We start from the raw sequence: 17335 nt of genomic DNA on the forward strand, positions 1-17335 counted from the left end.
TAAAAATGCAATATTAAGAAACCCTTAACATGTCCAGTCTCCATCTGCAGAGGAAGATTGTGTGATATGATTGAAAACTCCAGAACAGCAACTAAATGGATCTTGAGGTGAAATTGATTTGTCAAACTTAAAAAACGTCTCTGAATGAATCTGCAAATCCAGATCTGCATGGTTCATTGTGTCATAGCCTAATTTTCCACCAAATGTCATTAAAGGGGACATGTTATTCACATTTACAGGTCTATTTTTTTTTTTTTTTATCTGGGGCTCTACTAAAATATCTTTGCATGATTTACAGTTCAAAACAGGCCGTTTTAGCTCCTGTCTCTTCAAGGCCCCTCTCCTGATGAGCCCACTCTGCCCCTCAGCAGACTTCCACCGGCTCAGAAGGCTATGTCAATAAATCACGCAATAAACTGTTAGAAGCAGGATTTTACTTTCTTTTTCTTGTTCTTTACTTGAAATGTCAACTTCTCAAATCCATCCATACATGTTTGAGTCAAAATCTGATAATAGGTCACTTTTTAAATCAGTTAAATAGTTATTAATATAACAAAGAAATAACACCAAAAAAATATAAGCTCCTTGGCAGAGGTTGGTCATTACATTAAATTTTGGGTAAATACTGTATATACTGAAGCAAAATTTAACTGAATGATTTTTCATCTTTCATCTGTGCTTTGCTTCACTCTCAAACTCACATTCACATTCTGAGCCAATCAACCAGACTTTTTTTTTTTTAACAATATGAAGGTACAGCAGTGCTTGCACCATTTGCATGCTTGAAAATGTATTGTACTTGATATTCTTTAATCCGTCTTCATATTTCTCCAAAACCAGTCTGTCATTAACAGTCTGACCCACAAACTCTGTGTTTCCCTGTGAGCAAACACAGACAGGCTGTGTCATGTTTCCCTCCACTTTAAATTCAAAGGTCTGACAGTTTAGGGAGTACTTGTACATGCCAGCGATTATTCATCATGCTGCACAATTTTAATCAGATACCGCATCACAAAATCCAAGCAGTCATATCGATTACATTTATTGACGTGAGTCACATACAGGAAAATGGCATTATCATCTTGTAACTTCCATTGATTTTAAAAAAGCACTAAAGTCAGTTAATCTATAACATATGAAATGCTGCTGTACCTGCATGAAGGGTTTTTCGTGTGATGGTGAAGCTGCATAGGTCAACTATAGGTAGTTATTTTCCACCCTGATATGTCTGTAATAATTTATTACCACTTTGAACATCAATGTTAATGGAAAGCTACATTTTGGTCACTGTTACCTAATATTGGACATTGACAGGAAAAGTAATGTCTTCTTGTGCAAAGTATTGTCTCAGGTTAATTGATCAACACCAGTGCATGCAAACAGAGTGAATGTGTTGCAATAAAAAAAACAAAGATTCTCTCTTTTTTTACTCTGGAGAAATATAATGTTACAATTTTGCCGTCAAAATATGTGAGAAGTAGATCACAGTTTCACAGAACACAAACATATCTAGCAACAACATTCAAATAAAATATCAGACAATTGTAAAATCAAACACAACACAAAACATTTTAAAACAATGTACAAATACCATTATTACAACATTGTATTACACACTGAGGCAACACTTTTAACCACTTCCCTTGATTATTCATCAGTTCCCAAATTGGTATTTGCCACATTGTGGTTATTGCTGAATATACAGTTTTGTAACACTTCGTGTATACACACACACACAGCAGATACACAGCATCTATTTCAGTTATCTGCCCACCATCAGGATTTCATTGTTGTCCTTCTTGCATTCCAGCAAGTCGTTAGCAGGGCCAGTGGAGACGACACGTTTGGAGTTGGAGTCATATTTGTAGTGGACATTCCCCTTGAAGAAGTGCACAAATCCTGTTGGGAATCAAGAATAATTATTGTTAAATATAAAATGTATCAGGGTGCTCAATATTTACCACGATAACACATTGAAGGTGCTATGAGTAGCGTTTTTTTTATATAATATCTGATTATCATTGGGGCCACTGAGGTTTCTGCATTTTAGGGAATGTTAACTTAAACTTGTTTTATCTTTTTCTTTTATTAACAGGGACTGATTTCTGTCATTCCTTTCACCATCTGTTATCACAAGTAATTGTGAGGATTTGCTTTGTGCACGAACACATCTAATAAATATGATCATGTTTTACAAGCATGCAGGTATGTTTTATCACCCTTGGCCTGTTTGTCTAGTTTTCCTTCCTAATTTAACCTTGATATTCTTTTTCTTTTCTGTACCATGATGCAGTCGAGTTGATGAAGAAAACCAGGTGATGTGAAATGCACTGTTGATATTTTTAAAACTTTAATTTAATGAAAGCTTTCTGTTATCATGTTGTGCACAGAACCTTTTTATATGACACCTTTTATGAAACTGCAGGTGGAAAAAGAAGTTGATGTAACTACCCTCATAGAAGACAGCTGCATCTATGGGATATGGGATCCCCGGCCACTGCTGCTTTATGAGTGTTGGTGATCCCTCCATCGTCTTCTGCTGCTCGTCATACCTAGATATTTCACACAAAGAAAACACGGTAGAACCTTGTCTCTATGTTTTCCTGCTGGTAGGATACAATAAAGGTGCACTTTTTGCGGAAAAATGGTTAACCACAGTGCCTGCTCTGTCTTTTGACATCAGCAAAGTCATCCTGATTACACACACAGAAGATTAGCCAAGGCAGTGACAACAAGCCATTCTGTTTTATACACACAGGAATTTTATATGGTGCTACTACAACAATACCTAAGGTCTGGTCTAGTCTAGTATGTATATTTCAAGAGAATTGGAACTATGGGTGTAGTGTAGTTAATGCATCATTAATTGGGCAAATATTTAGATGACAAACAAACTGGGTTATTGACATGATAAGACCTGCTAAATCAGAATATGACATGTCTTTCTCTTCCTTTCTTCTCAAAGTGTAACACTGATGATGATCTTTTTGGAAGAATATTAAAACGAATAAATTCAAAAGAAAGAATAATTGAACTTCACTAACTATGCAGATAATGTATGAACTGGTCTCTTAAAACACAGTTGATATAAATGAAGCATTTGACACCATTTTATAACTGCTGGACACTTATTTGATAGTTTTCAAGTTTCCACCACAACCTCCCTGTGTCTGCAGGGGGAGCCCTACCTGCTCTGTTCACTGCAGAGGAGGCTCATCCATACAGGCAGAGGAGGTTGCTCCTCTATTTTTGAGAGGCAAGAGGGAGATGATCAAAATATTAAAAAAAAAAAAAAAAAAATAGAAAAAGAGTAATTGATTGAAATAAACCATGACCAGATCTCAGTACCATTTGTAAAATAATTTTTTCTCTTCTTTGGAAGAAATCCATTGTTGAAATTCTCATTAAAATGCCTCAACAGCGACATGTCCAGGGCAGGCAAGATGGGCGAAGTGGGCAGTGTGTGCAAAGTGGTGGTGGGGGGCAGAGGAGGACAGGCTCCTGCTGGCCTCCATAGGGTTAGGGTTAGGGTTAGGGTGGTATCCCTTATATCAATTCAATGTACTTCATTTTTTTCATGCTAATCTGTTATTGGCCAAAACACGTAATATGACGTTCCATGAGAGAACATCCTCTCTAACCAATCAGTTACCAGAATAAAGTGATGACATTGCATTGGTGCTATGCCAGTTTCCGAATATCATCTTTGATTCTCTACCACTGTATGCAGTGAAATGATAGATAGGCTAGATTCATACAGGAGCATATTAGAAAAGAAGCTATAACGTGCAAATTGCAAACTACTTTTTAACACATCACTAAATTGTTACATTTTATTTAGGCCTTTCAAACAGAATCCAAATGTCCCTTTCTTTAATCAAGCAGCAGATAGTTACTTGCGTTAGCCAACACAACAGTTAGCTTGTTGTAGCAGCCCTGAAGGACTGTTGTTAAGCTAACGGGAGAATGGATTTGGACTGGGGGGCGCAGCAGCGGCAGGACACTGCCGGAGAGGGGATGGAGGGCCCCGCTCTGCTTGCGCAGCTTTAAGCCTCACTGCCTCAGCTGTGGAGGGACACATGGAGGGATTGCGGTGGTGCTCTCAAGTTAACTCCTCTCAACAGTAGAATGTTAACAACATAATTTAAATGAAACAACCGGGAGAGTTAGCTTGTTTGTCATTGTTGCTAATAATATCAGACTGTTTGACCCACAGAGAAAAAGTTCTGTTAGCAAACAACAGCCACAAATGCAGCGGGATATTATGACTCCATGAAAGAAAGAAGAAGACATCAGAAATCGTGAGTCAGATATACCTCTCACTGTGGTTATTGTGTGAATTTATTTCCTTAACAAGAAAGCAGCGGAGATCATATAATGTGCTGTAAGTAGTTTTCCTGGACAATTAAGCTGTTGAAGAGTCACAGTGAGTTGTCTGGACTCACATGGAAACACCCTGATTCATTTGAAATTGATCCTTATTGTAATTAAGTGGTTGAGTCACCTGTTGATATTGTGTGATTTGTGAATGAGTGTTCAGGAGGTCTGGCTGCTTGCTTGTAAGAATGTCTTCATTCTTAGTTTTTAAGCTGACCTGTATATTGAGTAATAAGCTTAAAGTAACTAGAATTATGACTTTTTAAATACTAAAAGTAACTAGAATAATAACAGTGTTAACATGTCAGCTTTGTAGGCTATTTTTTGTATGTCGTGTATATAGATACATATACAAGAGTGTGTAAGTCATGTATTTGATACATACATTAATACTTTTTGATGTGAAACTACACTTTTAGATCTGTGAATGTTTTTAGTGTTCAGTCTTTCTAGTGTTTAGCACTGATCTGTTCCTGTATCACATTATAAGCTTTGTGGTACTTAATTTCTGTATACTAAGAAAATACATAGGAAACACGTCTAAGTCATTTGATATGTTGTCTGTTTTTGATGAGAACATAAATCTGTTGTCACAATAGAATAATACTATAAATTTGAAGTTAACATTGTTTAACTTTGTTGGTAAAATGACACATTCTGAACCACTCCATGGCTAAAATGAGCACTTCTTTGTTTAGAAACAATAAGTGCTAAATGCCTTTAAAGAAGCAGCCTTTTCACCACTCAGGGGTTTTTGTTTTTGAAAGCAAATAGTTTTATTGGCATATAAAACATATCTGGGGATTTGGATAGATAGTAATTTTACTTTTAAACAAGTGGAACAATTAGAGCATGTTTCTTTCATGAAGACAGGAAAACCATTGTGCAGTTGACAATCATGTCTACACGTGGCTATGTGGCTACTCTGACATGCTGCTCATTCCACATTAATGCAAGTTGATGAAATCAACCAACACGGCCCTGCATTTCATTACAGAGGATAAATATTGTACCCATGACCCATCCATTGCTTAGATTTAGATGAAAATCTCTATACCACTCTTATATGTGCCCATTCAAGCTAAAGCTACAGCCAGCAGGTGCTAAGCTTTGGCTTAGTATAAAGACAGGAATCAGAGGGAAACAGGTGTGGGAAACAGTAGGACCTTAAATACCTCCAACACTCGTGGCCAGTGAAGAACACAGTATAGTGGTCATTGGTGAAGTGAAGAGCAGCATCTATAGATTTTATTCTGGAGGGGAGGCCCAGGTCCCAGATGTTTCTTGGATAACCTTCCTCGAGATTTAACTGCCTCAGCATCCAGTACTGATGACCTGCAACAAAAACGCTATATTCTTATATTTACAGATGTGTTTCATATACACTATCCATTCATGTATACCTGCTTTTTTCAAAGGTCAGTGAAAGTACATATACTGCACTGCTCATGATGCTCTTTTAGGATATTACTTAGTATTACCCTTGAAAAACAGAAGAAAATTCCTCCCTGAATTCTCATAGACAGCATCCAAGGAGTAAGGTACACTGTCAGACCACAGACCGCTAATCAGAGTGATTTTCGTCTCCTCAAACTGATGATGTTTACGCCACATAAATCTGAAAAGGCATGAGAAAGTTATCTTAAACACCATTTCAATTATTGTTTTATCAAGAATCCTTGAACCAAGAAGACAACAGGTGAGAAGCATATTTGTCTGTCACCCTTCATGATGTAGAATTTTAGAGACAGTTTACATACCGGTCTTTGAAAAACAGGATCTCCTGCTGTAATTGTGTTACAGCATCAAAAGACAGATCTGGGTCACATTTGTCAGGTGTTCTTGGAGGAGGGTTTTTTGAGGATAGTTCAGCAAAATTCGAACCAATACCTGCAGCCAACAGAAGTAATCAGCTTAAGTGCTTTTAACAGGTTCATTTAGGCCCTGTCCTTTTAATTGTACCCAATTCAGCATTTTATTTTCAAATGAAGTCAAATAAAAATTTTTAACTTTTAGTTTTGTGTTTTTTCCCAAACCACTGCTGTGTTGAATTACTAAGGCCTCACCATGCATATATACGTAAATATTTTATTAGCAAAACTATCCAATATACATGTACATATTTAATTAAAAAAGGGAATATACTGTACTGTTGGGCTGAGGGCAAAACAAAAGTAAAGATGAATGAGTCCATCTGAACTTACCATACAAGTGTTGGATGTCTTTGACATCACGGAAGGAAAGCTGAGGCTCATAATTGGGGGCAAAGTTGTATGATGGGTACATGATAGCTCCGGGATCAGACGAGTGGGACAGGCCAAGTGCATGGCCGAATTCATGGACTGCCACGGCAAATAGGTTGAAACCTGGAGCAGAAACCAGTCTTATGAGGGTTTCACTGCACAGAAAGGTTGTTAAGATGCATAAAACAGTTTTCATCAATGGTATAAAGAGAAAAAGACTTCAGTATGTAGAAATCATGCCAACTGTCAGGTCTGTGATGCTGCTATACAACTTCATTTTTTTTTCCTTTAAATGGCTTGTCATCAACCATCTGTGGCAATATGTTTTGAAGATATAAGACTTTTAGTTGGGCAAATTGTGTCAGTCTTTGGTTACTTCAGGTGTAGTTACTTTCCAGTTCACATTACCAAACAAAATGAGATATATAGTACGCCAAATTTTTACATTCATTTTCTAATACATAAGTATTCAAATCAAGTTAAAGAAAGACATTTTATGAAATATGCTTATTTGTTTTCTTGTCGAAAGTTAAACTAGAGGACCAATACTATCAGACCTGCCAACACTTCTGGTTTTCCCTGGTTTCTCCTGCATTTCAAGGCCATTTGCCAGTGCCCTCCCATTTTGTTGTTTGTCCTGGGAAACTCCTGTAATTTGCATGGGCCTCAAACTTTATTATTGTCATACATGAATCCCTAAGTTTTGTATGTTTGTCTGAAATTACCCAAGTTGCCAGATTGGGGAGCAGGGTGAAGCTAGCCTACATAACTCCCTGTAAAACCACAACTGTTGTTTTTACTGTCTGGATATTGTATGGTTTACACAAACAAAATATGACAAGTTTATTAGTGAGCTTTAGGGGCAGCTACAGGCTTGTTTGGCGGCTGGCTGTAGTTTTATATTTTTATGGACAGACAGAAGTGGTCGTATCTATCTTCTCATCAAACACTTGGCAAGAAATTGAGTAAGGCTTTTCCCCGAATTCTCTATCTATTCCTATAAGTCAACAAAATCCTACTGTAAGTGTAAGTGATTTCCAACACAAGTACCAGTAGAATTAAAGCTCCAGTCTTCATCAGCATCAAAGTGTACGTCTCCACCAATACCAAACCCAGGCATAAAGGCGTGAGCCAGGATTCCTTTTTTGCCATCAAAGGGTGAGCCGTCCTTATGGTCTGCAACAAACAATGTCCAATGTCCATTATAGTCAGTAAATGCCTCATGAATGTTTTGTGTCATGATCACTGCAATGCAACTCAACTAAGCAGATCTGGGGCCTGTACTATAAAGCAAGTTCAACATACCCAGGATATATTTTCATTAGCTGGCTTCACTGAGCCTAACATTGGCTGTCCAGATAACCAGTACTATGAAGTAGGCTATCAACCAGCTCGGTCAACTCTGGGTTTTCCAGCTATGAGTGTGTTCATGTGAAAGAAGGGGGGTTGTTAATTACGAGCAACATCATCAGAACCATGAATGAAGTACTTCATATGATATGTGATGAAGCAATGATACAAAATACCTGTGGAAAACTTCTGTTTTAGGGACAGCAAATAATCATATTCAGCGAAGTGAAATGTAAACAATAGTCTGTAATCATAAAACAGAGTAAGAAGTTCTAGAAACTCTGGAAAAATTTCCACATATACATACATACATCTGAATATGTCACATAAAAAAACATGTACAGTAAAAAGTAAGACTGTCAGACTGTTTCTGCTACTGGAGCAAAGAATGGAAAAGTAGTTAATGACTGATGAGGTCTATCTGACCAAAATGTTGCATTTATAATCATGAGAGACGATTAACAGAGTGGATTATTGTTCTAATAAAAGACAAGCTTTCGTTTTTATTTCCAGGTATCATGACACAGTTGTCTCATGTTATTCTGAGCTGCAATGATGGAATCAGAGTGTAAACTCATCCGCTCTGCCAGCTGTCACTCCGGGGATAAAATCAACTTTGCATAATTAAAATGCAGCTAAAATCATCATTAGTGTCATAAACAATCTCTCTGTTTGTCAGAAGCTCTGTTATCATGGCGATGTACCACGGTAAGAAGTGAACCACTGTCGTAACCCTGAAAACCCAGAGTTAAACCTGAAGTTACCTCACTAACCCTAAATCCTGCTTCGTAGTACAGGCCTGTGGTCTCTTTAGAGCTCACCGCCACTGTGGAAGGAGATGACAATGTCAGCCTCTTTCCTGCTCCGCTTGCGAAATTGTAACGGCGTAACGTTGGACCAGAGCTTCCATGCTGCCTTGAAGAGTTTGTGGATCTGTGAGGCCGGGATGGTGAGGTTATAGCCGGCAATCCTGAGGAGCAAAGGTAGAATTGCATTTCTTAATTTTAGTGAACTTTTCTAATATTACAGCATCTAATGCTTTATGTCTTCCACAGAAAGGAGAGCAGATGCATCTCTTTTTAATTAATTTTTAGTCTCTTTTCACTTCAGTCACTTCCTTTGCAAAGTGGTGAACTTTCATTGACCATATCTTACGCCTGAAGTCAATTTAATCAAATGGAATGAATTGAGATTATTTCAATCATCATTTAGGCTGGGATGTGCTTGCTTTTCAGTAAAAGTCACATCAGTGTTGCACAGGTTTCTGATCAGCTCTAACCTGTAACTGATGTTGTGCTTCTTCCAGCGCATGGTGTCTCCAAATCGTTCAACATCTGACAGACCACAGCGCGGCCTCTTCATAACTTCCAGAGTCTCTTTGGTGAGCTCTCCACTCTGAGGCAAACCAAAGAAGCGCTGCATCTCCTGGACCTTATCACAGAATCCAGTCGTCCAATCAGCATCAATACTATTGTCTGCGGTCCTCTTCCGTCTATCTGGCTTGGGCTGGTAGCCATAGAAATGCTTTAGATATTCCTGAAAGCAGATAATTCAGTCAATATGCAAACTGGTAGATATTACAAAAACCTCATGAATGTATGCTGAGATGATGTATACCATTCAGACACAAAACACTCTTTCTGTGCCCACAGGGTTTGACAATCTGTCTTCTAAGCAGATAAAAATGATCACAAGTTGACACAAGCAGCTTGAAAACAATTTGCTGGGGGTATAAATTCTTTGATTTTTCATCCACAAAGTCACGCAAGCTGAGGAGTAACATGAATGTTCTGCCACTCATGAAATGACTACAGTCTTTACAGTAAACATTCCAAACATTTTCTCGAACCTTTAATAATAGTACAGTGCAGGGCCATTGCTGCTCTCATGTAATTGTAGGTGTCAACAACAGCCACAAGACCTGTAGGTGCACTACAGCCCTATAAGACTTTGTATAGCACTCTCTCTCTCTCTCTCTCTCTCTCTCTCTCTCTGTCTCTCTCTCTCTCACTATATATATATATATATATATATATATATATACTGATATATATACTGATATGTTACTCAGTTAAAATATCTAAACTATTTGGTAACACTTTGCTTTAAGTCCCCCTATTTAGCATTTATAAATAGTATGTAAGCATTTAATAAAATGTTTACAACAAACTATGATATAGTTATAAGCAAGTATAAGGACATTTGTAAGTGTTTATTCATGTACAGTGTTTGTTAATAATTACAACTTTTGTTAATAATTATAACTTTTTCTTGTAAGTGCTCGCAACCACATTATAGTGTGTTATGAACCATTTATGAAATGCTTATATATTGTTCATAAATGCTAAATAGGTGGACTTTCGTTAAATGAAGTATATAAAAACATGAAATCAAATCATGCAGAAGATATGATTGCTCACTATTAAAACCCACCTTTTAACTTTTTTAACTGATTATTTTGTTACCTTGAGAAATCAAACTTTGTGTGATATCAATTATTTAAGCCATTGACACCAAGTTAAATATGGAAAATGTCTTTAGTTTGATCACAAACTGTTGTAATGATCTTACATTCCAAGATTAAGATCATTCCAACCTCAAGCTGACACTGAAAGGATTGATAGTCATAAAATGTGTTTCACCTGGCAAATCTGTAACAAACAGCACCTCTATGTGTGACTGCGGTAATTCTCATAGTTTGACTGCTGTTATCTCCTGATTTTAATTATGATACCTTAAGATAATGCTGTTTTTGTAGACTTCTAGTCTAGTCAGACTGATAGTGGAGCCAAGTGGAGCTCATAAAGGGCTATTCTCAATGCATCAGATTTTACTTCAGTTTAGGTTTCCCGGGGGGTAGAAATTGTGGAAATTCATTAGTTAGTTTATGAAGTTATAATGTCAAGACTTTTATCATTATTAGAAATCAAATTTGTATATTATAAACCAACTATTATAAACCTGTAATTATAAAATAAAATGAAAAACCAGATTAATTAGGGTGTACACAGCATATGGGCTAAGACAAGTGCAATGGTGAGAGATATATTTATCAAGATACATTTCAATAAATAAGCAATATGCTGTTCTTCATATATTTGCTGATTTGCACCTGATTTTGACTCCACACTGATGAAAAAGAGGTGCTATTGTATGTGTTTTGACCTGCTCTCACAAAACACTGTGGTTACTTAAACTGAAAAGTTATTAACATTAACTATTTCATGGCAGTTTCTTAGATTGTTGCTGTCATCTTATTGAATATAATGAATGATTTTTTTTGTAATGTAGTGGGAGAAAAAATGATTGTCGTTAGGAAAAAATGCCAAAATAAAAGAAAATCAGTACAGTACATGTCACAAAAGAAAAAAAAATAGTTCACTTGGGATTACCTCTCACAATATTCTTATTGTTATACTTGCATAAACAGTTCTACAAAAAAAATTATGTTGCCATGAATTTGTAAGTGTAGTGTATTGACAAACTGGAAAATGATATCAGGAGCCATCACCTGTATTTTACTAGTACTAACAGAATACAGATCCTATCAGTGGGTCTAAATTTAGGTAATTTAAAAAGCTTTTAGGGAAATGCAGCACTTATCAGAACTACCATAATTGAGTGTTCAGGTCGACATAGTGGGGCTATAAATCTGTTCAGAGTAAATCTCTCATAAATAAAACAACATGTCCCATTCAGAAACCAGTAAAGCAAGCTCTCTTTTATACTTTCTCACAAGTTGCATGTATAAACTGATAAATACCTCTGCAAACTCCCAGTCAGCTTCAGATGGTCCAGCATGGGGTTGTGTAGGCAGGACTGGGTTCCAGAGAGGCAAGCTCATAACAAGAGTCTTGCTGGGCATCATAACAGTCAGAAGACTCAGCCAGAGCATCTTCATGTTTGACAGGCAGGAGTCCCACTAAGTCAGTTTGTCTTTGAGATGTGCAGCTGCTGATACACAGGGCTGTATGCAAAACTGCAGCGGGGACCACCTGTTAATTATGTGTGAGTGCTCCTGTCCCAACAAGAACAGCGAGGTGGCTTGGCGCGTAACAGGGTCTTATTTAATGTCTCTTCAAAGAAACACTAGCCTCCTTATTTATAAAGCCTCAGAGTGGGAAATCAGTACAATCTGGTTCAAAATTCTGAGAAACATGTTCAATCTTCCTTTTAGATTTATTTTATCAACATTCCTAATCTATTGTAAAGAACCCCTATCCCCCAGGGTGAACAATGACAACAATCCTAGTATGCACATATTCTAGGAAGTTTGATATAAAATAAAAACAAGCCTACCCAGAGGTCAAACTCAAAATTCGCTTGAAAGATTGTATCAGGGATAATCTTGGAATCTACATAACTGCGTCTGCTCTCATTTCACACTAGAAAACATATTAATTCAGATTTACTGACGGACCTCCCACGATTTCTTTAATTGCACCTCAAAGTTCAACAGTTTCCTCAGCATTATGTAAGATTAAAGACAGATTCAACACATGTTGATTAGGCCTGTATGATCGTTGATGTTGCAGTGCCAAAGCATCTCATAAATTATTATGAAAACCAGCTTGTCTGTAGGCCATTTAATGCAATTTCATTTCATTTCATTTTTTATTTGTTTAAGTAAAATATAGTTATGAATAGATGTCGCATGTTGGATTTGCATATTTTGAGTGCTATGGAATATTACAGTGTCATTTTATGGTGGTGGATAATTGAGGGGTTAAAAACTTAGATAGGCATCCTGGGTTATAGCCCACTGACATACAGTACATTAATTATAATCTTTGCTGAACTCTTGGCTGATTTATTGTGCTGTATCCTTTCTTTCTTTCTTAGCTAATGACCCTGCTAAATGAAGAAACTCAAATTAAACAATAATAAATAAAGATAATAAATCAATTATAGTCGAGCACTGATGTGGTTTGAAGTGTAGAAACATTTAAAGTATAAATGATGATCAGAAAGACGATAAGGAGACAAAATAGCAAAAGCCAGCAACTGTGATGCTGTCAGAGATGTTGATCATGCTGAAGGACCTCTTAAGATGAAGGTGTGGTGCAAAGGTCGAGACTGCATATCCTCATTAACTTAAATCTTCAGTCATTTTCTGAAAGAACTGAAATTGATAAGATAAAAAATAATGAAACTTGTTAAAAAAGATAATGAGTTAACAGTCAGTGGTAAAACATAGCATGAGTTGTGGCAATTGCTACCCACAAGTCCAGAATGTTACAAGCGTAGACAGAGCTGTCTGCTTCACACACTGATTAATGATGTAATAGATGTAAGATATAGACAGGTAATTGCACAAAATGTAATGTCATACTATGAGCAGAATGCAGTGCTCAGTGTTATATTGTTGCAATCCATCTCTGGAAAGCTACAGCACTTTTAAAGAGAGGCTTCGTATTTATAATTCTGAAATAAATAAGGCTAGACAAACTTTTCTCCAAACAGCATTGACAGGAATATCAACCGTTCTCATTATTCACCACTGTTGAGAAGCTAAGTAATTCCCACAGTAATACAGTAAGCCCCTGACTTCTTATTTCTCAGTAAATGTAATGAGTTAGTTGAGTGAGTGATTTAAAATATCAGACCAGTGCTGCAACCATGCAAAATAATTTGGCTACATCATCAACATTTACTGCTATCACTGCTAAAGGTGCTAAATGACATACATCTAAATACTCATGGTAAAATATAGACTTGCTCCGTCAATGCTCAGAGCTAGTAAATAGCTTAATGCAATTAAAGTTTGTTCAATTAAATAAATACAAGTCAGAAATTGTATTTGGCAACAAGGAAGAATGAATGAAAGTTATTGCTCAGCTTGATTCCAGATCTATAAAGCCAAAAGCCCAAGTTAGATTTTTTGTTTTTTTGATTGACTCAGATCTGAGCTTCAGCAGCCAAATTAAAGCAGTAACTAAATCAGCATTTTCAACATTCTCTTGTCTGGTCCTCTTAAAGAGACCATTAGACAACTTCAACACATTGAGAATGCTGCTGCCAGAGTTCTAAAAAACCAGGAGAACTGAGCATCTGGTCTTAAATCTTTACACTGGCTTCCAGTCACTTATAGAATAGATTTTAAAGTGCTGCTGCTAGTTTATAAATCACTCAACAACCCTGGGCCAAAATATATTTCTGAGCTCCTTGAAGAATATAAACCCAGCAGGGCCCTTAGATCTTTAGGAAGTAGTCAACCAGTCGAACCTCAATACAGAACCAAACAGTGTGGAGCAGGCTTTAGCTCCAACACTGCACACAGATAGAACCACCTTCCTGATGATTTTAAATGCACCCCAACTGTAGCCAGTTTCAAATCTAAGTTAAAAACTCTTGATTGACTGGTTTCCCTGCTGCACTTTTATTTCATGTGTTGCCTTTGGGGCACCTTACAACTTATTCCTGCATTATGACTGTATTTCTAGTCTATTTCTAGTCTACTTATCCTGTATCTCTCCTAACTGACATCACTATGTAGGAAAGCATACTGTACATTTCTTTGTCTGTAAATATTGCAATGGAAAGTAATATTTGTGCATGTGTAGCCTATGTAACATATAAAACATGATATATTTCCTAATTGGTTATCATAACAATACTTTATGGTCATTTTTGTATTTTCTCTCCTTTATTAAATCTGCAAACCCAGTTTGTGGCAAAGGGAAGGGGTTACCATTTCAATACATATTGGGTATTTAAAAAGGTCAGAAGAAAATGAAAAAAAATATTTAATACTGTGTTTAAAGGAAGAAACTGGTGGATTTTGCATGCATTGTTATTATTATTGTTGTTGTTGTTGTTGTTATTTTATACATACAGCAGTGGAGTCTGTGAGACCCCAAACAACAAAGAAGTAAAGCCAATATTAACAAAGACAGAGTTCATTCATGGAAATTGGATCAGCAACCTTGTTATTATCTCTGCATTGTAAATATTTAAAATTGTTCAATCCAGTTCAGTTCAGTTCAGATTTGCACAAATGTGTTCATCTCAATGTGATGGTAAAATAAATATGATTTCATGATTTTTAATGCATGCCTTTCAGTTTTTAGGAATTACCTTCCAATGACCATTAGAGTAGCTGACCATCGTCACTACAGGATGAAGTGCACTGAAATCCCATTTCTCCTAAAATGCTTCATCAGTAAAACACAACCTGAGTAACACTAGCTCAGCTGGATATGACTAACCATGCTGTGTCTTTCTTAGTCACCAATAGTCACTTAGTTACTAATTAATCTAAAAACCTACAACAACAAACAAAAGTTGGAATCTAAAGTGCAGTCAGAAAATTGAAAATTATTCACACGTAGATACATTTTGTCAGGGTTGTTGTTGTTACCACTTTCAAATATACTACTTGTTGTATAGTCTATGTAGTAAAGTAGACTGTACTACAAATGTCTCATCTAAAAAAAGAAGTATGCCAACTTAAGCCAACTATAACGAGCGTGCCAATTGTTTCATTGTGACGTCAGAGGCAGCAGCCTTTCTGTACGTGCTGTCATTGAATTGATCACTCTTCAGTAACTTGGGCATTCCCAGCATGAGTCAGCTCAGTACAGACAAGGCGTCAACCGGATTCAATCTGTTTTACCCCTAGGACAGTTACCTGACCTGCAGGACCAGAACCTCTATGCCTGAATACTAGTGTCAGTTATAACTAATACTGAGTCAAACACTGGGAAAACCTGCTAATGACATTCATTAGGACTCTATTACACACATCTTGACATTGACTCATAATATTGTCTTGCTGTCCCTGCAGGCTAAAACTGGATTTAATGCTACCAATAAAGCATGTAATAGTATTTGAATGAGGAACTGCTGTTTCGCAATACCAGTGTGATGATTTGAAGTTATTGTTCTCTTTTTCAGAGACTGCATGATACTTTTTCAAAATGCACATGGTACAAATTACATAACTGTTCTGACTGATCCTCAAATGAACTATCTTTTGAAAGGTTTTGAGTTTTTAACACGTCATGATGATATGTATTTCCTCTTTTTGTCAGCACAAGAGGGGAATAATAAATACACTGTTTGGCAGGTGTTTGGCATCAAATAACAGAGTCATCAAACTTTTCCATGAGTGTTTTAACTGCAAAACAGACACAGGAGTTGTTTACATGCCAGCCAACTGAGAGAAGAAGGGGACTTTTCTATATTGGTCACCACACTGAAGTGGTGTTTTCTTCCTTCTCTCAATAAACCTCTGTGGTTCTGACTAATAAACCCACAAATCTGTGCCAGCTGCCAAAAGTATGTGAGATCTCTGTGTTTTGAGTAATTACAGTTAATGATCTTTAGAAAGATAATTACTTCTGAACAACAGCGTGTGTGTATTATACTGTTTGCTGATTGATGTGTGTACAGCAAAATAACTATCTGGAACAGGACCAATGAATGATAGTTGTGTTTTTATAGAACACTGACAATGACTTGAGTGAAAGTACATGTTTGTGTTAACAGCACTTATAGAGTATAAAGCATGCACTGCCTTTACATAACAGTGTTTACGTATGATAATCAGAGAGGAAAGTGATGGAGCCTATGGATGTTGTAATTATTCTTTGATGTCAAGAGACCCTGACTCTGAAGGGAAATTGCACACATTGCCATATTATATACAGGACATATTATACAGTATGTCCTGTGATGTACATACACATCATTACTGACTCCTGCAGTTGGAAAAGTTGGACTGCAAGTTTAGAAGATGAAGAGGGTGGATAATGTGTTATTCCTATTAACCCATGCACTCTTTTTGGTATTTTTGGCACGAATTTGATTAATTTAAGGCATAAAATGGAAAATAATTTAAAAATCATTCATTTTAAACAGTGATTTTCTTCATTGACTTCCTGGTTAATGTCCAACAAAGTAGTATGTCAGACAAGTATTCTGAGCAGGTATTGCTCTGTTTGCTTGCAATCAGATGCGCCACTCAAAACCTTTAGAAAGGACTTCTGAGCTGTGAAAGGAGTCCTAAGCAAGAGTACAGAATTATCACTGATCCAGAGTTTGATATAATTCAGAGATTTTCAGACATATTTTTTGCTGCTATTATGAAGAGTTGTTGTAGCATGTTGATAAGCTCTTTGCCGGCTGCACACACCAACACAAACATCCACACATTTTCATCCTCTCTGGAACTTGTGGGCTTCCTTGTGATGATCTCATGTAACTGAGGAAGTTTTCTATGACTAAAGGAGCAAATTAGTAACTGAATCCTTGAATAAAAAAGTCCAGGTGACGCATATTGTGAGCTGTGTCCAACGCAAACAAATTGTTTAATCAGTAACAGGCCTTTTGTGTGCTGTGCTGTGGTTAACACCACTTCCTCA

At 36.8% G+C, this 17335-nt stretch overlaps 1 protein-coding gene across 1 annotated transcript; it reads right to left on the reverse strand.

Annotated features, from left to right (window-relative positions):
• Window positions 1–980: 980 nt before the first annotated feature.
• Window positions 981–14984, reverse strand: LOC121909924 (matrix metalloproteinase-18). The gene is made up of 10 exons (XM_042430784.1): window positions 11734–14984; window positions 9250–9506; window positions 8792–8940; window positions 7671–7796; window positions 6582–6743; window positions 6138–6267; window positions 5859–5995; window positions 5553–5712; window positions 2452–2552; window positions 981–1899 (listed from the first exon to the last, which is right to left on the reverse strand). The coding sequence occupies exons 1-10, from the start codon at window positions 11869–11871 to the stop codon at window positions 1763–1765; spliced, it is 1497 nt and encodes a 498-aa protein (XP_042286718.1). The 5' UTR covers window positions 11872–14984; the 3' UTR covers window positions 981–1762.
• Between the last annotated feature and the right edge of the window lie 2351 nt (window positions 14985–17335).

The sequence above is a fragment of the Thunnus maccoyii genome, chromosome 13, assembly GCF_910596095.1.
Source record: "Thunnus maccoyii chromosome 13, fThuMac1.1, whole genome shotgun sequence".
Taxonomy (NCBI): domain Eukaryota; kingdom Metazoa; phylum Chordata; class Actinopteri; order Scombriformes; family Scombridae; genus Thunnus; species Thunnus maccoyii.

Excerpts from the sequence above, each read along its gene's own strand:
- LOC121909924 (XM_042430784.1), bottom strand. The coding sequence starts at position 11,871 with ATGAAGATGCTCTGGCTGAGTCTTCTGACTGTTATGATGCCCAGCAAG. Across the intron at positions 6,744-7,670 it reads CTGGAGCTTTAATTCTACTG|GTTTCAACCTATTTGCCGTG; the intron begins GTACTTGTGTTG and ends TTTCTGCTCCAG. Across the intron at positions 1,900-2,451 it reads TGCAGCTGTCTTCTATGAGG|GATTTGTGCACTTCTTCAAG; the intron begins GTAGTTACATCA and ends GATTCCCAACAG.